The 22,758-nt window shown below is 43.8% G+C and overlaps 1 protein-coding gene across 1 annotated transcript in view; it reads right to left on the bottom strand.

The window, feature by feature from the left end:
- STK24 (serine/threonine kinase 24) overlaps positions 1-22,758 on the bottom strand; it is a 665,456-nt gene that overhangs the window by 155,858 nt on the left and 486,840 nt on the right. The window contains exons 4-5 of the mRNA XM_069205177.1: positions 6,950-7,058; positions 6,658-6,815 (exon numbers count right to left, since the gene is read on the bottom strand). Coding sequence (XP_069061278.1) covers positions 6,658-6,815; positions 6,950-7,058 — 267 coding nt within the window. The remainder of the gene's footprint in view (positions 1-6,657; positions 6,816-6,949; positions 7,059-22,758) is intronic.

Raw genomic sequence — 22,758 nt, 5'->3', positions numbered from 1 at the left:
ACCATGAGGTAATCTGCCGTATGGAATGGGCTTCATTGAACATCAGCTTGCCAATCAAAGTAGATAAAACAGATACCGGGCAGGTGCTAACAATGACGACAGGTGACTTTTGAAATTGGTGGGGCGGTAGAAGCTAAAAATGCTTAAAACGGATGGTAAATGACTTATAAATAGAATGTGCCTCACTTACATCTGCATTACGAGTTCCATTCTGCAAGGCTGAGGTGATCAGGGCACATTCTATTTATAAAGCATTTACCTCCGTTATACTGTCAACAACAAAAAAAAATTCTTCTTAGGTTCAGCTTGCAACTGCAAACCCTCAAGTGTTCAATTCTCCTGTGTCGCAATGCCTCCTTGTAAATATGTGCCTGCTGTTTGCACAGAAAGTAAGCACCAAGAACCCCACCCAATCCAAGCACTGCTTTAATGCTGCTTATAATAGTAAAGAGCATAAAAGCAGTGCCAGGATAGGCTGGGCAGTCAAAGACAACGCTCCATCGGAAACTGATGATGATGTACCTCTGGTGTTCAAACTCCCTTATTTCTTCTACCAGCTTAAACTGCGCAAGTTAGGCTGGCGAGAGCAAAAACACCGGCCAATCTGACATGCGCAATTCAATTGGCACTGTCTCAGCTGCTCCTGGTCATCACCATCGATGCAGGAGAGAGAGCACTGTAGCTCCGCCCCTAATGGAGAAAAAATAAACACCAGTACAGGGGAAGTATTTAAGGGAAAATAATGAGGCCACTTCAGGTGTAGGGGCTCGCATTAGGGGGTCAATGCCCCCAAGGTGCTATGGAGAATCTACCCCTGGGTGGTAACATGGCTCCATAGTGAGAAGGGTTCATAATAGGATGTAAAACTGTAACATGATGTCCTGTTACAATTAAAGATACATCAAATTATTGTTATTCTTCAATTTATATGATTTAAAAAAATAGCTAATGTGTGCCTGCTGAACAGAACTTTTACTTCAATTGTTCGTACTCACTTAGATATGCGTCTTTTCTTTTAGCTTGATTGTTGGTATTGTGCATTGTACATTATTAGTTTTCAAACAGCAGCAATTCCCTTAACTGTTTAGGTGGTGGAAAAGTTAACCATGCAGCTAGTGTTTTAGACCTACCTACTCCTAGTCATGCATTAGACGTCACTGTGAAAATCTACCTCTTGTAACACTAGCACCTTGAAAATCATTGGTTGGCAGCTCTGACCTTGATTACCAGCCTCTCCTCCTTTGCCTGGAAATACATGATTGATTGCATCGCATAATTTCGTAATACTGCTTGGATGTCCTCCTCCTCCTATTCCTATGGCAAACTTACAGGTTCATTACAAGTCCTTTTCTTTTTTGGACAAAAATAGGAGCTTCCACTCAAATTCGAAAATGTTTTCTGAGAAGAACTGAACATGCAGTAATTTCCCCTTCATTGACATTTCGCCAGGAAAAATATCTTGAAGTGTAAAAAATTAAATGTGCCCAGAATGGAGGTGAAAACTGCAGAAATAAGTCCACAGACACAAATTCCCACCCGATTCCTGATTCTGGGAGTCAAAATGTCTCAATGGTAGTGAATCCTACCCCGAGAAATTATAGGACTCTGCGGTATTGGTAATTACTGAGTGGAGGATGTCTGACCTGATTATTTGAATCCCTGCAATGAGGGCCTTACTTCCCAAGGGAAGAATGTCTTGGTCAGCCTTAGCAATTTTGCTTTTCATTTACTGAAGATGGATCACTTTTGAGATGATCTTGCTTTCTTTATTTTGGGAGGTCCCTTGTAGTTCTTCCTAGGCACCAGTAGATAGAACTCCTCTGCTGTAAAGCATACTCAATGACCCTCTATCAATCTCCTTTCTCCCTACTGCTCCAAGGGTCATGGGTGACTTTGTTTGAAGACTGCATTCCTACACCCTCTACGGGAGGCATCAATGAATGTTAGGGAGGCCACCATCTATAATATAGGCAGGATCGTCTCCATTGAAAATGATGCTGCTAGTCTAACCAGCTCTTGAATCACACCACTATCACAATGCTGGGCATCACCAGATCATGGCTACGGTGTCCCTGGCTCAGCCCATTCCTGGAAAGAAGTCTGGGAAAATCCTCAAGTGCAACTCCACATACCAGACATACAGGCTTTGCCAGGGAGTGTGAGAATATTTGTCCAGAAGAGGACATTGACACATACTCATTTCAGAGTCCAGCGTATGGTAGTTTGCTGCAAGATGTTTGCTTGCCATTATGCTCAACATTACACACTCCCTTTCATCTCCTTTTGCTGCAGCATTACTCATCCATGTCTGTCCAGTCTCTAATCCCGAGGACAGTCTTCTGATCTGTGTGGAAGCTCCACATCTCTCTGTCTGTCCAATGGCTTTTCCTCTGCTCTGCCTTGATAAACCTGTGGCTGGCCCTGACTTTTGCAGGGGTGTAACTTAGGGAGATTTGGGAGGTGTGATTTTCAAATTACTCAACTAAAAAAGCAGTGGACAGCATGGTGGATGGGTGTGATGACCAAGGTTCAGGATGGACTGTTATCATGGGGAATAGTACCAGCACTGATTTGCTTTAGGTGGGCCTCTATCCAGAGTGTCACAGTGGGCGAAAAACTGTGGATTGGAATTCTACCCCAAGCAATTGCTACAAGCATTCATCCCATCACCTTTTTGATATCTGCCAGTAGTATGCCTGGAAATGTGAGACTGGAACTGCTTTCAAAGCCACCTACTGCTAATATTTGAGAATTCCAAGAAAAAGAACATTTGCACCTATGCAAGGAGTACTTCTATGCCTGCAGCTGTACTATGTTTTTGTAAACCTGTCACTAAATATATATTTTAAAGTTCGTGGTCACAAAATAAACAAGTTAAAACCTCTTAGTGAAATGCGAATTATGAAAAAAATCCCAACACAGATATAGCTGACCAGAATCAGAGCCCCCAGGCCCAACTACCAAGTCAAGAATTAATTTGTGGGGTATTACACCCCAAATATCCGAGATGAAGCCACGCCCCGTCTGTCCCACCTGGAATTAATAGTTCTCCCTGGGGAGTCATGACTATGGTCACATACAACTAATGGCTCCCTACCCTTGGATCACTTATTTTAAATGTATTTTCACTACACGCACTATTCTTCATCTCTGCTACAAGAAGCCTTGATGGTAGAGTTGTTAAACTGGTGCACGGTGGCAGGGCTTCAGGTTTCTAGTCCTCGCCTTTGACAAATCATTTTATCAAGTGACTGACGTCCTCATGTACTAAGCCTGAGTTGCAATCAGAGGATGGCACACAGGCAATTTAATAGGGCGAGCCGAGCTAAGGGTGTGGTCTTAGCACTAATAGTCCATGCACACACTGAGCCATGAAAATGTTTGCCACGTTTATTGTGCAACAAACATAATGTAAAAATATGACACACTCTCTTCAAAATAAAAAAGTATATTTCTTTATCATGAGACAGCATTTCACCTTACTATATCCGATTATATCACATAGGCATGGTGGACTGAGGGACCTTCTTTTAAGATTCTAGTAAAGATGTTACAATAAGTGCAACAAAAACTTTAAGATTATCCTTAAATACTACCTCATTTAACCAAAATTGAAAACATCAGCCACACATAAACCATTAATACTGAATCTCTGTTTTGAAGAATTATTAAAATGCTAAAATCGCCTTTCAAGAAAAATGATCTTTGTCTAAAAAATTTACCAGACCCACGTTATAATCTCAGGTTTGGTGAATATAATAAAATAATAAGAATATCTAACACATCCTATAATGTTAGTAATTGTAAAACATAAATCAATAAAAATGAAGAGCAGTAAAGTGACTAATAGGAAAAAATGGCCCTAAGTAGTCTTTTTTCTATATCTACAGCAACCCAGGAAGGAAGCAACTAATCAGCAAAGGGCAAGTAGGGAAAGGAGGAGGGAACCAGCAGAAGAATTTGGTAAAAGGTAGGAGAGATGGACTCACTAAAGGAGGAAGTTGGTTAACGGGGGGTAGTCTTCACCCAACAAAATTACCAGGGTGGAGTAAAGGGGGAGGAACAGGAAGGAAGAGTTGGGGGCAACTCCCACTGCGTAACAAGTGAAGAACAAGCATTTGCAATGCAATGGGTCTCACATTTGCCCGAGCTAGAGCTATTAGTGTTGTAAATTCCTAGCTGGACTTTTCTTGCCACATAAATTGAAAATGAAAAGTAAAACAGCTGACATACGTGAGCCGATTTAAAGCACCATGAGCATGAGCGCAGAGAGACACAAAAAGAAAAAGAATTTCGCTCAAAGTCACACGTATCGCCAATCGTGCCATTATCCATGTAACAGGACCAGTCTGCAAGGCGGTAACAAAACCGCCCCAGAGAGGGACAAACGTAAATCATTTACCAATGAGGGTAAAGAATTTTTGAAAGGCAAACCCACGAATGAGTGAAAGTGATGGGTGTGAGGTGGGCGTGGTTAAAAGCCCACAAGACTTACAACATGTCAAAGCGCTTGCGCGGTCGACCTAATAAAAGAAAGAGCGACTAAAACAGGAAAGTACGTGATGTGACTCCTCTAAAAACAAGGAAGAGGGAAAGATGGGAAAAATCAACATTAATAAAACTATTTTTCGCCGAGAAGGGTGCTCACCCAGTTGGTTTTATCAGCCTGGCGAACGCCTTTTGAGATGAAAATTTCAAAGCAGTTTTGACGTAGGCAAGCTAATAGCAGCAGTATATTAGGGTTGTTGTTTTTTCTTTAGTTCACATACAAACAGTTTTAGAGAAGAAGGAAAGAATATTTGTAACAAATTTGGAGATTGAGAATGTTGTTCTAACAACTTTAAACAGAAAGTTTTTAAATACACCTTTGTGTTTGCTTCCTGAGGGAGTGAGTTGGTGGTGGGTGTAGTGTCGCTGACCGGTGAGGTAACCGGTCAGCCGACACATATGTGTGAGAGGGATTGCCCGAGTGTGTTAGACTCAGGTGATGCTCGGATGTTGGAGGGGTTTTCCCCCTCCGTATCTATTCAATGTGGTTTACCCCACGGCCTCAGGCCCGGGGGTATAAAAATAAAGTAGGCGTGGTCGGTCGTCAGTCTCCGCAGCACCACGGCCCGCACGACACACGCCGGACCGCTAGTGCGCGAAACTGGGCCGCACCTGACCACGCGGTCCAAAAGTAAATCTGTGTCTGCGCGGGTTTTTATTCATTCGCGCGCATCGCGCTATTGTGTCGGGGGCGGTAACATTCTTCCCCCGACACAGGAAAAACCTTGATGCTGCAGTAAGAAAACTGGTAATAGACAAGAAGATGAGACCTTTAAATACCAATATCCAAGAAAAGCCTGAGTGGCCGGGGGCATAAATAAACCTAAAAGCCTTTGCATGAAGACAGCTCACCCTGGCGCTCACTTCATATGCAGAAATGAAACCTGGCATGGATAGTTCGAAGCCCATTCATGTAGCTTAGAGGTGGCGTCAGAGACTGAGGCCGCTGGAAGTTCCACTGTTTAAAACTCTATGTTGGACGCTTAATGAATGCAAAGTTTCAGGCTTTTGACATACGTTTTGTATTTTCTGGGTTCACTTGCTGTCACTGGGGCGATGGACACTGATGCCTTGTCTTTACACCGCGAGGTTTTAGAGCGCTGTGGTTCACCTTTGGAGAGGCAGCACGTGTAACAAGGCTAAAAGAGAGCACACCAGGACTCAGCAAGTTTTTAGACAAGGTTCTGAATGTGTCCAAACACTTGTCTTAACCCAGGTATAATCCCTATAGCCCAATTATCTAGGGCACACTGGTTGGCCCGAAATCTATCATTTATTTAAGTGTTTTAGTTAGTGTAACCAATATTTAGAAATATAATTATCACCTCTAATATCAATAGTTAATCTAACACGTGCCTCCCTTGTCTGGATATATACCTATGCATAGTTTCTTAGTTTTAAAATAAACGAACGAATAAATAAATAAATGTGCAAGGGCACAGAGTTTTTCTCAGGTGCCTGCACTGGTACGGTCAAAAATTGAATTTGATGGATAGAGAGTGCTTAGTTTTATAACCACGTCGAACGTCTTTCTTCCACTACCCTGTATTTGATGTTTTTTTAATCTCACTCTTACAGGTTATGCTTTCTCCCTTTGTTGATGTTGTCCCATTTTCCACGTCTTGCTCCATTCTCTGCCCTTCTCTCTTGCTTACTTTGGGTCAAAACCTTAAGATGGATAAGTTCCTGTCTCCAAAAATAAGTCTTGGGCCCACCACATGCACAAATTAAGCACCGACAACAACTACTTATTATAACAATCCCACAAAATACCAACATCCAGTGCTTTAAATGGAAATGCAGAAGTGCAGGTACTCGCTGTTTAGGGAACCTCTTTGCTTCGGAGAAGTGCCAGTAATCTCCCATCAAAAGTACTGCAGCAGTCCTGAGAAATGCAGGCATTCTCCCTTTCAATTTAAAGAAATGCAGGTACTCAGTACCGGACACTATTAGTCTATTTAAAGGAGTGCCAACATCGGTAACAAGGTAAAGTATTGTGTTATTTAAAACTGTACTGCAGGCTGAAGGAGCCTTGAATTCTCCCTCTGCAAGCGCCCATTATCCTAGCTCACACAATACTGCTGAGCAAAATCATTCTCAAGGCCTCACCTTGGAATCATATGCGGACTGCTTTATCACTTCGGGTGCCATCCAGAATGGTGTGCCAACAAAAGTGTTTCTCTTGATTTGTGTGTCTGTCAGTTGCCCGGCTACTCCAAAATCAGCCAGCTTAACTTCTCCTTGCTCGGACAGAAGCACATTGGCAGCTACAAAGAAAAGAAAAATGGGTGCATGCACAAAAATATTAACAATTTCTTGGGAAAGTGTATGCCCACAAGAACGTTTGCAATTACATATATTACTTTGTCAGTGCATTTACTCGGACATTATAGGATCGTACCTTTAATATCTCTGTGAATTTTCTTTTCTGAATGCAGGTACTCGAGTCCCTTCAAGATCTCTCTTAGTATTGTAGCAATCTGAACTTCGTCGAGAGAACCGGGTTCTAACTGTGGAAACAAATTATAACATTATTATTAAAACTACCATCCCATAATGGGTCTAATTCACAAACCTAATACAATGCACCTTGTAGAGGGTCCATCTTCTTAGGAGATTGCTTTTAATTGCAACTGGGCCAAAAACAGAAGTTATTTGGCTCAATCGGAATTGTGAGAGCTGCTGAAACAGGGAACTGGTTTTTCAAATCTTGGCTTCTGGAAGCAGCCTACACATCCAGTTGAACATCTGGGGCTAAATGAGGAATTGCTGATGGGATCAGACATGGAAATAATTTATAATTCCACCATCAATTCCTCATTTCAATACAGGGAGGACTCACAATGAAGCCCTTAAGTGGGGGCACACATATTTGGTCCTGGGAGGTACATGTCATTCTCTCTGCATTTCATCTAAGTGCAATTGTTGTTATTAGCGTGTTCAGAAGGGAGATTCCTGGTGGGTGAAGAACAAATCCTGCATTCGCATTTTTATAGTTTGTAAGCTGAAGCAAACACCCTTGGGCCCTGCTACATATGAGGGGCACATTCTCATATGTGCTGCTTGGGCATATTTAATTGAGTGCAGATTGGGCTGGGTGCCTGATTAAAAAAAATAGCTGTTCCCATTGCAGGCAGGAACTCTTCTTGCCTGCACTGGGAACAGCGCATTAGTGAAGGGCGCCCGACTGTCTGAAATAGTTGTGCGTCTTCTTTTGCATGTGGTGGACCTGGCCTCAGTTTGAAGTGGGACCGAGATCCACCCACCAGAAAGTAAAATGGGCGACTGCACCCACCTCTGGGGGCTCACCAGATTCTCACTGGCGTAACAAAACGTCAAGGGGGGACCCCCTGCAAAGTAAATAAAGGCCCCCCCATCTGGACTCACTCAGGATCTCTCATCCAGGATACTGTGGTGGGGGACTCCCTGGAGGTCACCTCCTCCCTGCGCCGCAGAGGCCTTTGTTACGCCACTGTAGATCCTGTAACACAATTTGGGGTGCACTGGTTGTGTCATGACACTCGAGGCAAGCAATCGGTGTGCCACTTGACAGCTTGTTTGTTTCTTTTCCCCCTCTGTAATATGGTGTGGTTGAAGGTGCACACAAGTCCCCTAATTTTCATGCCAGTATTTTAAACTACAGATGGGGCTGAATAAACATCTGTGGTCCTTCAGTAACAGCAAAGTGCCATAGAGGCGCATAAAACAGGAGGCAATTGTGCAATATGGTCTCTAGTTGGAATTACAGCCAGCAGCCATGGTATGGTCGTGCACTGCAGAAGAGCAGGAAAATACAGATCAGTAAGCTGTAGAGAGCACCATGATGGCACATACAGTGTGTTCTGAGCTGTTCAGCAGGGCAGCGGTCTGCCTTTTTAATGTAGCCAATGGCTCAAAGCCTGGTGCCATGTACCATGTAACACGTGGCAAGCCGGACCCTTTGTTAAAGGGGTGCATGTCTTTTTGTGAATGGACATACCATCTCTCTAGAAGCAGATGCAAACATGTGGTGAACAGAAATGGCTAATGTCTAAGACTTTAATATTGTGTTCGGGTAGTGGTACAAACTCACACAAGCACGTAGAGAATATTGGATTCTGCCTTATGTGGATAGGGTTTCGTGGAATTCCTCTTGCTGAGTCTTGACAACCTCCCGTAGACGGGATATTCATGGGTATCCCATGTATTTATTTAGGATTACCAACAATGGGGTCTCTTAGTGTTTCGGACTGAGCCTCTCTTCTAGATCATCTTCTGTGTCAAAATTGTCCTACAAGGAAGCGTAAGCGGTGGACTTCTACAAGTCCTGTCTGTAATATTTCTTGAACCGAGACACATTTCATGTGATCATTTTACTGTCCCAGATGGCAGTTACCATGTTCTGCTTCTAACCAACTACCAATATAAGCCAGGTCTCAAATGACATCCCGATTTATCCTCCCAAATAAGGGCCATATTTATGACAAAGTCACGCAGCGCAGCAAGTCACCTTGCTGCACAGCACTGCGTGACAGGGAAAGGACAGGAATGCGCTGTATTTAAAAGAATAAGACACATTCCTGCCTTTGTCCCTACGGTGGCGCCACTTTGGCTGCCTAGCGCCAACACAAACACCCTTGGACCATGATGCAAGGGTGCCTGTGTTGTAAGGAGGATTGTTTTTGTGCAGGAAGGGGCACTTGCATTGCATTTCTCTGGATTTATCGAGCCACTCAGGGCCACGCAAGGTTGGCCTTGCTTGGCTTGATAAATTGCATTTTGGGCTTGTGTGGTGCAAAAGTGATGTAAACCCACTCATAAATATGCCCCGAACTCCACTGTAGGAGTACCCTATCAATTTCCTGAATGCCCCATGGAGTGCTCACTTTTCTATTGTTCCTCTTGCATCTAATATCTGGTGATGATGGCCTGGGGTGCCAGTGTCAAAGGGTCTAAAGGAGAGCAATTGTGAAGGGAGCTAGTTAAGGCTCAACCCACAAATTCTTGGATATTGACTCCCCAGGTTTTCAAGCTATTGCTAGACCTCTCAGACTTGAGATGAAGACAAATATTTCATTTTTAGTTCCTTGGTCATTCTACATGTTCCTACGATTGTTTCATTTTTTATTTTTTTTGAAATATTTGTATTAACATTGGAAATTGAATACAAACAACAAGAAATACATTTTTTGTCAAGTGTCAATGTACAAATCTTTGCAACATGTATAATCTGTTTTGTGGAAAAGCACGTTTATAGTCATACATTCGCAACATATCTCAAAGATCAATGGATATAAAGCAGACTACCCCTGTATACCTATCTTTTTATTCACACCTTTCTCATTTCACTGGCATGTGGGAAAGAACAACCCAGTCTCCAGCTTATAGCCACCCGTACCATACTCAACCTTCACACGTTATTTACCAGACTTCCACATCTTACCTTGATAACTTGAACATTCATGGATGTCTGACATCATCCTTGTCATTCAATCCAGCAAAAACACAAATCCCACTTATTGCACCTCTGCCTTATGTCCCCACCCTTAGCCAACATAGCTATCATCATAATGTCCATAGCAACCCATTTGCACAATTCCATGAACCACCTAGCTAGTGAAGCAGCAGCATTAATTTTCAATACATCACAATCTGCCTGTTAGCTAACAATAAAGCTAGATCGACAGAGGTTTGCCTCTCAGCTGCCCTGAGAGGTTTCAATCTGGGTAGAAGTCCCAGAAGAGATACCCTCGAGCTTCTCTCCTATTCAGGGCCAACAAACACTTGGACACAAACAAATTCTGCAGTCCAGTATGCTATAAGCCCTGAACAGGAACAAAACATATGCAAGACGTCTGCTCCATTCACCCTATACTTGGGTCAGCTATCAGAGGGTCCTGGGAATATACCAGGAAGATTTTTTGGGGTCAAATACGTGCGATGCAGTACGTTAAACTGCAACAGTTTTAACCTCTGACTGCGTGCCCCATTACTAGGATAAATCATTATTCTTGCCAGTTGCTATCTAAAAAAGCATCATATGTCTTCTGTCCATAATTGTTTGGCAGTGTGCACTTCATCTTAGTCATGGTCATTAGCACTGCAAATATTTGTGTCACTGCTCTGTGCAAAGTATTCCTTTTCAGCAAGGTGTCCAATACCATAAGAACTACTGGGGGTTTCATTCTCGAGCTTGACATCTTATGTATCACAATCTCTCTCTCTCTCTTCCATCCCCTCATGGGATGAAAGAGAGACAGAGAGACTGACAGGACCGTGGGGGAGCCTGAATGCCTCTGTGGTTCTAGCCGGCTCCCCCCGTCCTGTGGGCATATTTGTGTGCAGGGAAACAGATGAAAACTTTGCTTTCTGCAACTAGGATCTGTTTGACAGCACCTGTTTGCAGAAAGCGGAGTTAAGTTTGCTTTTGCTTGATGGGAGAGCAAAAGCAAACAGCTACCTCCTGATGGTGGGCACTTCTGGAGGTGGCAGGAGCCATCCCTGGGGGGTGGTAGTCCCCAGGGCCATATATAGCTCCTCGAGGGGGGCAGCACAGCACCTCTCCATTATAAGAGTCTAGTCCCGGGAAGGTGGTGGTCCCCAGGAGTCGGGGGCTGCATGGCCCCCGTAAATTACAGTTATTGTCCTGGGGAGGTGGTGGTCCTCGGGGCTGTGGGGAGCCACGCGGGGCCCCTGCATTAATTAAAATGTATATGTAAATGTATATGTCCCAGAGACGTGGTGGGCCCTGGGGGGGGGAATGATGGTGCACGCCCCCGCATAATACATTACACTTTTCTGCTGAGAGGTGGCAGTCCCCGGGGCAGCTGTGCAGTCCCCCCACACCACATACCACTTCGCCCCGGGAAGGTGGCGGTCCTCAGGGCTTACTGGGGGGGGGGCTGAGCAGCATGGGTCTATCTATCAGAACATCTTTCAATACTGAACAGCGGCATGTTCATCTCCACTTTACAAAAATACATCCACCTCGGCGAAGTATTTCACTCAGGAGTCAGTTAAATCCAGTGGTTTCTCCGACCAATACTTTTTCCCCAGTGTTCTCTCACTCAGAGTGGGAGTAGCGAGATGTTAAGTCACAAAAGAGAGTACAGGGTTTTTTGGAATTACAAATGGGTTGAAAGTGTGCTAGTTGCGTCACTATACCAATCCTAAGTCTCGACTAGAGATAAAACGAGGGGTGGTTGGTTTTGGGTCTGTGGAGGGGGATTTCCTTTACGGACTAGGTGGTCTCACACACTATATAGTGTCATGCTTCATCATATGACCACCTAGCCCCACCCAGGTAGGACAGTACCACCTGGGCGGACTCAACCTCGCTGTTAAAGGAACAGGAGGGAGTGCGTAAATTAGTTTGATTTCTGGAAAGTAGGGATCCAGCTAAGCTATGGGAATAAAAACACCTACACAGGTACCAGGGTGAATTTAATAGGAGGTTCTGTGTGGCGTGATTAAAAGAAGTGGGAGACCAATGTGAGAACAATGACTCACAAGGTCACCTATCTAGCCGACATGTTTCTGCCCTTGTGATTGAGCTATGGAGGGTCTCTGGGCATTCTTCAGGGCGTTGGATCCCTGTTGCAGATGCTTGTAGCGCGCTGCAGTTTAAATCGCAGTAGGAGAAAAACGTGGGAAGGGAAGGAAGGGCCTACCTTAGCCAAGGGAATACCTGGGGAGGACCTATGATAAAATACAATAACATAAACAGACCAAAAATGGCAGTGAGAAGATAATTCACGGCAAACCACAGCACACGTGACACAATTTCATGCATAACACAGTAGTACTGATTGCAGATAAAACGTTCGCAGCAATGCAGGTTATGCGCGGCGAGTGGTAGGTAGGGAAGACAATTCCTTACCCTAACAATCAAGGCTACTAGCCTCTGGTATCCTGGAGAGGGAGCGTCCCCTTATAGTCAGACTCTAGGGTTAGAAGGGAGAGACCGGAAAAGGAGTGAAGATAAAGGAGGGAAGAGAAAGATGAAGAGGAAGAAGAAGAAGAAGAACGAGAGCGAAGAAGAAAGGAGGGGAAAAAGGGGGGAGAAAAAAGGGAAAGGGAAGAGGGAGGGGGCCAAGAAATAGGGAAGGAATAATTCAGACATAAGAGAGAGAAAGAAAGAAAGAAAGATAGAAAGAAAACAAAGAAACAAAATAAAAGAAAAGGAAAAAAGAAGAAAAGAAGAAAGAAAAAGAAAGAGAAAAAAGGAGAAAAAAGGAAGAAAAGGAAGAAAAAGGAAAAAGAAAAAGAGGGAGGCAGCTGGGAAAAAGGGGGAGGTTGGCAAAGTAAAAAGAGAAGAAAAGAGAAAAAAGAGAAGAGAGGTTTCTTATCTGTGTATCCATCGATGGTAGACTCACTGCATCAAAGGTGGGCGCTCACTGTGCGCCTATACCGACCGCTCTATCAGGACCGCTTGGGTAAAGTGACCTGAGAGCCCTTAGTATATATAGTATTGTTGATGAGAAGAATTGCCTGCGGCTGTAGTTAATCATCGCCGCGGCCCGGGGGCCGGAAGTAACACGAGTAGTCAACGTTTGATGCCCCGGTTTCGATTGTGGTCCGGAAGTGGCCAGAAATGTCCCGAAGTGGGTGTGACCCCCACATAATCCGCCCCCACCGCGAGGGCCGATGCGTCTGCGGTGCGCGACTACGGCTTGGAGAATGCCCTGTGCGGGCGGGAGGCGCGGGCTCGCGCGTGCTGCCGGGAAACGTAGTTCCCGGGCAGCCATGCGTGTAGCCTGCACTCGCGGCCGGGAAATCTGGTATCCCGGCCGCGAATGAGGCTAGAATGAAGCCAGGGCAAGGGATAAGGGATAGAGGGGGCGAGTGGCGGCGGCTCGGGCGGGGGGGGAAGAAAAAAGGGAAAAAAAGGGAGGGGGAAAGGACAGGGAAGGGAGGGGGTGGGGGGAAGGAGAGGGGAAGGGGAAAAAAAGGGGGGGGAAGAGGAAAACACAGGGGAAGCGAGGAAAAAGAGATGAAGAAAGGGGAGAAATTGGAGAAAATTAAAAATTTTAACAAAAGTAAAAAATAATAAATAAAAATAAAAATAAATATAAAAATAAAAATAATAATAAATAAAATAAAATAAAAATAAATACAAAGAAAATAGGATAGAGGATAGGACACAAACATTTAAACCAAAATAACTGATCTATAATAAATAAATGCTGATAAGAAAGGGGGGGGGGGAAGGAAGGAGTGGAGGTGGGGGTGTTTGGAAAGAGGGGAATGAGGAGGGCAGATCTGGGAAAGGAGGAGTCAGTAAGAGAAAGGGTGAGGAAAGAACCAGCAGAAAGGGGGAAACCAAAAGGAGAAGGCGGGAAGGGGGGGGGGAAGAAAGGAGGAGGGGAAGGGGAAGGGGAAGGGAGGGGCGAGGCAGGGAAGGAGATGTTAAGAAAGGACCAAGGAAAAAGGAAGGTTCAAGGGGAGACTGCAGGGGAGAGGAAAAGAAAGAGAAGAAATTGGAATGACAGCGGGGTGACAGGGTGGGGAACGTAGGGGGTTCTAATTATGAAGTGAGAACCACGGTATCTCGTCATTTAATCCAACCATGTCGGTGTGCAATCTCCAGATCCAGCGTTGTTCTGCCCTAAAAAGTTTATCGGACAAGCTGGGGGTTGAAGGAGAGAATTGTTCCAGGACCGTCCAGGACATGTCATCTGGAGAGTGGTTTCTTTGTAGGAAATGGCTGGTGAGCTTCGTTGCATCTTGTTTGCACCTGATTGTGCTTCTATGTTCACAAATTCTGGTGCTCACTTTCCTCGTAGTCATCCCCACATATTTAAGTAGGCAAGGGCATTTGATTAAATAAACTACGTTTTTGCTGTTGCAATTTGTCAGTGATTTTTGCACCCATGGAGTTTTGAGGTCAAGATCGATGGTGGTGGATCTGTGAGTAAAAGGACAAACGCTGCAGTTGCCGCAGGGGTAATGACCAGTAGGTGGGGGCATTTGCCAAAGTGTGGTCTGTGTGGACCCTCGTTTCTCCTTCGGTCTAGTGTGGACCACCATGTCCCGTATGCTAGTTGCTCTTTTAAATGCATGTAATGGTGGTTCAAAGGGTAAGCCACCTGACGTCAAGATTTTCCAATTTTCTCTAATGATCCTCTGGATTTTATTGGAGAGGGGATTGAAGGTGGTGACACATACGATTTTATCCAAGTCTGGTTTTTGTGCTCGGGGCTGGAGCAACTGGTCTCTGTTATTTTTAAGTGCCCGTTTTTTTGCCTTGTTAATCAAATGTGTGGGATAGTCCTTGGTGTGTAGTTTGGTAGACAATTTCTCTGCATGTTTGCGGTAGTCGGTGACGGATGAGCAGTTTCGTCTTAACCGGAGGAACTGCCCGACCGGGAGGTTATCTCGTAGGGCTCGTGGGTGGAAGCTCTGGTATTGTAATAGATTGTTGCAGTGTGTTGGTTTATAATAGACTTCAGTCGCTAGCCTGCCATTTTGTTCAAAGATTAGTAGATCGAGGAAAGGTAGTTTATTGTCACCTATATTCATAGTGAAGGTTAGAAAAGGGTTGGCCCGTTAAGCCAGATAGCGAATGCCTGGGCTTCTTCTTTACTACCGGTCCATATTAACAATACATCATCGATGTATCGCTTCCAGAGTTTAATCTGATCTCGGTAGGGGTTATCTTCATGTAGGATCGTGTGTCTTTCAATATGGTCAACGTATAGACATGCTAGGCTGGGGGCAAATGTACTTCCCATCGATGTGCCTTGTGTCTGCAGGAAGAAGCTATCTTCAAACTTGAAGTAGTTTCTATTCAGGGCGAGATGTGCTAAGTCCAATATAAACCCAGGGGGGGTTTGGGTTTGGGATACACCCATATGTATGTCCAGTAGGCTGCTTATTACTTCCAGAGTCGCCTCTTGCGGGGTGTTTGTGTAAAGCGATTCCACATCAAGGGTAATTAGCAATTCCTTTGATTTGTCAAAGGCTATGGATTCTAATAAAAGAAGGACATGGGTGGTGTCTTTAAGATATGTTGGGATCGTTTTGACTATTGGCTGAAGAAAGTGATCCACAAACTTAGACAAGGGCTCAAGTACCGAGCCTATCCCGGAAACTATAGGCCTACCGGGTGGAGGGATCTTTCCTTTATGTACTTTGGGTAGGATATAAAAGTACGGGATTTTTGGATTGGTTTGTGTCAGATATGAAGCCTCATGATCTGTGATCCAATTGTTTTCTTTCCCTTTCGACACTAGGAAGGTGATCTCTTCTTGGACATCAATTGTAGGATCTCGTGACAGCCGCTTGTAGTGTTTGGTATTCCCCAGTAGTCGCTCACACTCGTCTCTATACATTTTGAATGGCAGAATCACAGTGGCCCCGCCTTTATCTGCTGGTTTGATGATAATATTAGGATCGGCTGTGAGGCTCTTCAGCGATTCTATTTCAATTTTACTCATATTATGGAATACTTTGTTGGATGACTCAGTCAGCCCATTGATCTTGAGGGATACTGATTTTTCAAAAGCCAGTACCTCCGGGGGCATCTGCCCTGCTGGGGGGCAGAAAGTAGACTTCGGGCGTAGTCCTGTATTCTGTGTGGGAGTATCAAATTTTCTCCCGAGGAAAAAGGTTTTTAGGCGGATCTTACGAAACAGACCGGCCAATTCTGTTCTAGTTCTGAATAGGTCAACTCTAGGGGTAGGCACAAAATTCAGACCTTTATTCAATGCTTGGGTTTCGATTTGACTCAGGGTCCGGTTGGTTAGGTTGATGATGTTAACTGTGTTCTCTGACTCAGAGTTTACTTTGTCTTGCTTGTCCCTGGCATGGCGTCCCTGTGCATTGGGTTTTCCAAAACATCCTCTTTTTGACGCCACTGTACTTCTTTTCTCCTCCCTCTGTCCCTCCCATGGCCTCTGTCTAAAAAAGGAGGTGGGGGTTCAGGGAAGGACCATTGGGCAGGGTGTTGTAGGTAACGTGCTTGGTATTGCGGAGGGCCATAATGGTTGGGCCAGCCCCATTGTTGGTTAAAGTATGGTGGATATTGGGGAGGTACGGGTGGATAATTCCATCCTCCTCGGCGTTGGCCACGTCGTCCGCGGCGTTGCCGTGTATACCCTGATGAGTTGCTGTCATTATCTGAATTGGTATTGCTCCCTGAGGAAGTGTCAGATGTGTTAGAAGAATTTTTTGCTACGTAGTCAGGTTTTGTATAGGGGTATATCTTTTCTAGGGAAAAACGATTCAAGTCAAGTAGCGGGATGTTGACAGACAAAACCACAGCCAAATCTGTGCAGTGTGTGCCTCAATGGCAATGTAATAATGATTAATAGTCCACTGTTCATTGTTCCATTCATCCCCTTTTCCTAATATCCGGTGACTGTCACCAGTTACAGAACCAGACACTCTTCATATCACAGCCCGTTGATAAGAAGTTGGGGAAGGGAGCACCACTACTTTCCAGGGTCTTTGTGCTTCCTCTCATAGCAGGTCCTTGCTACAATTCCTCTTGGTCTCTCACAGGCCTAAGGAGTCAGTGAGCACCGATCACTCCGCAAAGTGCCCTGAGCCCTACCAGGACTTACCACTTTTCTTCCAATTCTCCATTGTTTCCAGTCACTGCAGACCTCACTCACCGGGATTCTTCTTTTAGCCCTGCTCACTGCCAAGCAGAACAGGGGAGAGACGGGTCTCAGCACTCCACATATGCTGGTCCTTGCAGGCTGTCTGTATCACACCATAGGTGGTTGTGCTCCACAGGCCTCTGTCTCCTCTGAGTGCTCCCATGCATACAGCGATCACTGGCCACTGCCGGGAGTCTACCCCTGTGCACACTCCTTACCATAGGCAGTCAGGAGCTCTCCTGCACCGTCAATGGGGATCTCCTATGCTGGATTTCAACCACTTCTGTGGGAGCCCTCTCTCAGCAGATCCATGCACCCATCTTGTTTAGACCATACCACCAATCTTTTCAACCTTTGGTATCATAGGCTCAGCAGAGATGATGCTAAGTATCTTCAACCTTGGGGTGTTGCAAATGCTCACTGAGCTATTATTATTGCAGAAGCTTCTGAACAGTCAGAAGGTTAGATTAAATCAGCAAATGAGCAAAGGAATGAGATAAGCAATTTCAGAGTCTGTAGCATTACCAATCGCAAAACCAAGGATTATGTTAAAATGAAGAAAAGTGAGATAACAAATGTATGTTATAAACGTGGTAGTTTTAACCAGTCCGTTTCTTCCAGATTTTGCCCTGCATTAGGAAAAGTCTGTAAAAACTGTAACAAATATGGATATTTTGCCATATGTGCAGGGAAACCAAAAGTGGTGTTAACATTTTAAAATCCACTGTAGCAAGTATTTTTAACAGCAATAATGTTGGTGAAGAGAGGTGTTTGAGTACAGAGACAGAACATGGATTCAAGTTATTTCATACCAGTAGTGGAAGAAGGGATTGTAACAGTGGACCTTCAAAGACCCGGCCAAATGCCAAGTAAGAGGTTTGGCTAAAGAATTGCAGTTGATGACTGTTTTGGGATCACCAAGCATTATAACAACCATGGAAGAATTACAAAAAAAGTTAGGGAATATTGTTGACCTAGGAGATTTGGAGAAATGAGATCTAAATCTGGAAGCATTTGCAGGGTGTAGTATTGAGAGCTCACTACGGTAAACAGTGTTTAAGGAGAGGCATTCTGACATTAAATTGTACGTTGCAGAAAAAGGGGTGGATGTACTGGGATAAAGAAACCTGTGGGATTTGGAACTAGTCTTGAACCCCAGGGCTAAAGTGCACATATTGGTGATTAAGGAGGCTAATACTGAGGAATTGGTAGGGAAACTGTTTACCAAAGTTTTTACTGACAAACTAGGAAAGCTAAGTAACTTGTCACATAAAATCCAACTTAGGTAAGGAAGAATTCTGGTGAGGCAGACATTGTGCAATATGCTTATTAGTGCAGGTGTAAAGTTGAGGGAAATTCTTGATAATTTAATTGAGGAAGATATTATTGAAGAAGCAGAATCTTTGGAGTACATTTTGATGATCGTTCTAGCCAAGAAGTTGGGTAAGAGTTTGAGGCTGTGTCTTGACCTGAGAATGCTGAATGCATACACTGTTGTTGTTTCTCAATCTCTACAAAATATTAAAAACTTATTATGACTTTCAAATGAGCTTCTATGTTTTCTACTTTGGATTTGAGGCCTCCTTATCATCAGATAGTTTTGGTTCCTGAAACTAAGTGTCTGATTTAGAGTTTGGCAGATGAGATACACTCTCACAAACTTGAAGCATATCCCAGTTGCCATATCCCAAGTACATTAAATCCAATTGGACTTGTAATATGGCGAACAGGATATCTGCCACGTGTGTGACGGAGTAACCCTCTGTCAAACTCTAAATTAGGCCCTAAGTCTCTTACGGCCTTTATCACAAAGCACACAGTCTCTGAGGAGCTTCTGAGATGATATTCTTTTCTAGGATTAACAAAGAGCATAAAGGGCTTTGAGATAATATATGAAAGATTACAATGTAGCGGTCTGACACAGAAGAGAGAAAAGAGCGAATTATTCCAAAGGGAGGTTGATTATTTACCCCATTCCATTCTGGGAGAATTGGTGGTGCCCAAGAAATCGTTAGTGGAAACGATTCAGAGATTTCCATCCCCTGACATGAAGGAGAAGTTTTTATCATTCACACATTTGTGTGAATAGAATGGCAAATTTCTAAACAACTATGCTTAAAAAATGGAGCCCTTAAAGAAACAGGTTAGGAAAGGGTGGGCAAAGACCAACAACTGGGATTTGAAAAGGTCAAAACACATGTACTTAATTCCACTAATTTGCAATTGTTCTGTGCAGAAAAAACAGTGTATTGTGGCAATTGATGCCAGCATGTATGGACTGGGGCTGTAGTATCCCCAGGGGCAGGCAAGAAAGAATGAAATGTGGCCTTTACATCTCACACATTGAACACTATGCTGTCATTGAAAAGGAAATTCCTGGCATACATCTGGGTCCTTGAACACTTTTGAAATTACCTTTGGGGTTGTCAGTTTGAGCTGCGGCCTGATCATAAACCTTTCTAGACTGTGTTCTAGAACCCAAAAATATGACATCTGTATAGTCTATGCCCTTGTGAAAAAAGAACATCATGGCAGAATGTCATTAAGGCTTCATTGTGGGACAAGGGGGAGGAATTCTGAGTGTGACAGAAATTACATGGAAGTCATGGCTACCATCTACAAGATAATAAGTGGAGAGTTTAGTGGAATATACAAGAAAGTGTGGGAAAAGGCAGAAAATTAGTTTGAAGTTTTGAAGACTGTAAGAAGGGGTTTTCAGAATGATTTGCCAAGTCCAAGATGATGGATGTCATGCATAGTTAATATTATCAGGTGGCTAGTGAGTTGAAGGGGAAAGGGTATATGCTACTGAAATCAGATACGTACCCCTAGAAGGCATTTGTAAAGCTAGTTTGAGAATTGCCCTTGAAAGATATCCCTGAAAATCCTTTATTAAAAAATTGTTGAAAAACTGTGGAGCATTGATGCAGCAGAGGGTAAATGGGTGAGAGGTTTTATGGAATGTTACAAATGTGATAGGACCTTAAAAACCACAATGGCCCCGCCAAAGCATGTGGTGTAGCCTCACAATCTCTGGAAGTATCCCTGGCCCTTGACATTTTATAGCTGTACAATAAACTTCCCAGTGACTCCAGGTTTGTCATTGGTGTAGTATGTCAGCATTCCAAATGGCTGGAATCAAAATTTGTTCCTTAACCTCTTACTGATGTTGACATTGGATATTTCAGGGAACTGTTTGCCTGGGAGAGACACCTAGAAACTGTAGTCATTGACAACGGTGTCCAACAAGTTTCCACTGGGATGAGCAACGTTTTAAACAAACATGGAATCAGGTATGTCACTATTCCAATATATGACCTACAGTCCAATGGGCAAGTAAAAAGGTTTAAGAGTAGAATTAAAGACAATATTATACAAGCCTTGACCAGGGAACAAGAGTGCATATTCAAAAGTGTTTTACCGTGAGAATCTTTTGTTATCCAGCATAGCACCATATAGTGCAAACAAAGAAAGTCCTTTCGGGTTTCTTGAATGAAGGGAGGCTAACATTAGATAAGAAACAATGGAATGATATTCTCATTTGTACGAATATCTTTGCCACCCATGCAGGAGGAGGGGAGGCAATGATACTATATAGTTGAGACTAGGCCCCAGCAAGACTAGATGGGCCACAGGGCAGGTGCGGGATGTTGGAGGGAATGTAAAGAAAATAGGACATTTACACATATTTATTTGGTCATGCGCCCGGATACAGCCTATTTGGAAGTCGTTGCTTACCACAACTGATCAAAGCCTGTTGTGGCTGCTTGCTGGGTATGGGAAAACTACTGAAGTCAGCCCAAGGCACAGAAAAAGACATTACAATACTGTGGATCAAATGATGGATTTTTTGGAAAAGATCTTAAGGAACTACACTGCCCCAAGATGCTTGGGTTTTATTAAATTCCAAGACAGAGAGCTACTACACAAAGATTTTCAAGGACAAAATCGGACCATTACCCCATGAACTTGAATCTCTAGCACGAAGTAAAGTTGGTGATCCCACTTTGGACTACAACAGATGCAAGAGGGGTAGGAGGGGATACACTTTGGACTACAACAAATGCAACAGGGGTGGGATGGCAGGGAGGGAGGGGAGTGAGGAGAGGGCTCTACAGGTTTTTGGAGGCGATAGGGAGATATTGATATGTTGTTCTTTATTCTTTTTTTTGGGGGGCGGTTGTTAATGTTCGGTTGACTTTAATGCCCATAAATTTCTTTACACCTAAATGAAGGGAGACCTCATCCAAATTGTGTCCATGGTGGGTTAAAAAAAATAGATGTGTACAGAAAGATTCTTTGTTCCGTTGGAAGGTTGCTAAACATGGGGCCAGACTAGGAACCCAAAGCAGCCCTGGCAAATTTTGTCAGACTAGCCCAACATAGGGTGCATAGCGAGAACCTGTATTCGTTGTTAAAGCATAGTAAACGATGACCTTACACTGCACCAGGATACAACAATCTTTATTGAGGCTCTTCAAAGATTCCCTCACCATCATCCCCTAACAATACCGCTCATCTCTCCCTAGCCCCTTTCTCACATATATTTCATTTGTTTTATATCGCCTCTGTTACCAGTGTAGGATGTTGGAGCACTTTACATTTCACACACACATGCAGAGACAATGAATCATACTTGTGTAAATCAGTGTATAGAAAATGTTCCATACGACAAAGGGGGCTACAAGGTGTAGGATTTGCATGTCATCCATACTGGTAGGCATTTTTTTTAGACTGCTTTGTTTGGGGAAGCTGAAACACAGGATTCGGAATGTGACACAGTGGTTCGGGTTGACTTTGTTAGTAACAATTTATTACTACCCAAACACTTTTTAACAAAATTAGGATAACCAAAGAGTGACATTAAACACAGCTGTTTAACCTATACCATGCAATTTGCATTCAGCTCTTTGACGGCAGTTCGTAGCTCACTGTCTCAGAGGATGATTGTAACTTATAAACTGCACAGCAACAAAAAGATCTCTGTGACAAAAGCAGTATCCAACTGAGCATAGCACATAAAATACTGTTCTATGATCTGCATAGTACGTGTTCTTTGCAGCAGGCTTATTAACCCTCTGAACTACCCAGTGCTTCATTTGTGCTTGCTGTTTCCGGTGCTGAGCACCAGCACTTATTTTTGAGGGCCGGGGCTTAGTCTTCTGCCTCAAGCATTTGCTGCGAGCAAAAGACACATATGGGAAAGACGGAGGAAGAGAAAAACGAAAAAACTTCACAAAGCAGAGAGCTGCTAGAGTGAGCTGATGGGGCAGGGAGTGGTTGTAAATAGATTAAAGAGGCCCGAGATGGATTAATGATTACGCTGCTTCAGTATTCCTTGTTCGCACATTTAAATGCAGCAGCCGCATGTTTAAGAGGAGGGCTTTGGGCACCGTCACGTTTTTATTTACAAATTAAGCACTGGAACTACCTTAGATGAGTCAAAACGGCCGCTAGACAAAACTCCAATCTCTCTCCAGCAGGTACATCGATCACCAGAATTATCTTGCCACTTTTATTGTTGCCTGAAACCTGCTGGATATACAGGTATTTCTGCAGTGCTTGTAAAACTGTTGCAATGCCACAAAAGCGCCCCCTCAGTAACTAAAGAGACCCGCCCAGGGAT

The sequence above is a fragment of the Pleurodeles waltl genome, chromosome 8 (assembly GCF_031143425.1).
Source record: "Pleurodeles waltl isolate 20211129_DDA chromosome 8, aPleWal1.hap1.20221129, whole genome shotgun sequence".
NCBI lineage: Eukaryota > Metazoa > Chordata > Amphibia > Caudata > Salamandridae > Pleurodeles > Pleurodeles waltl.
This window is presented reverse-complemented; position numbering and strand designations above follow the sequence as displayed.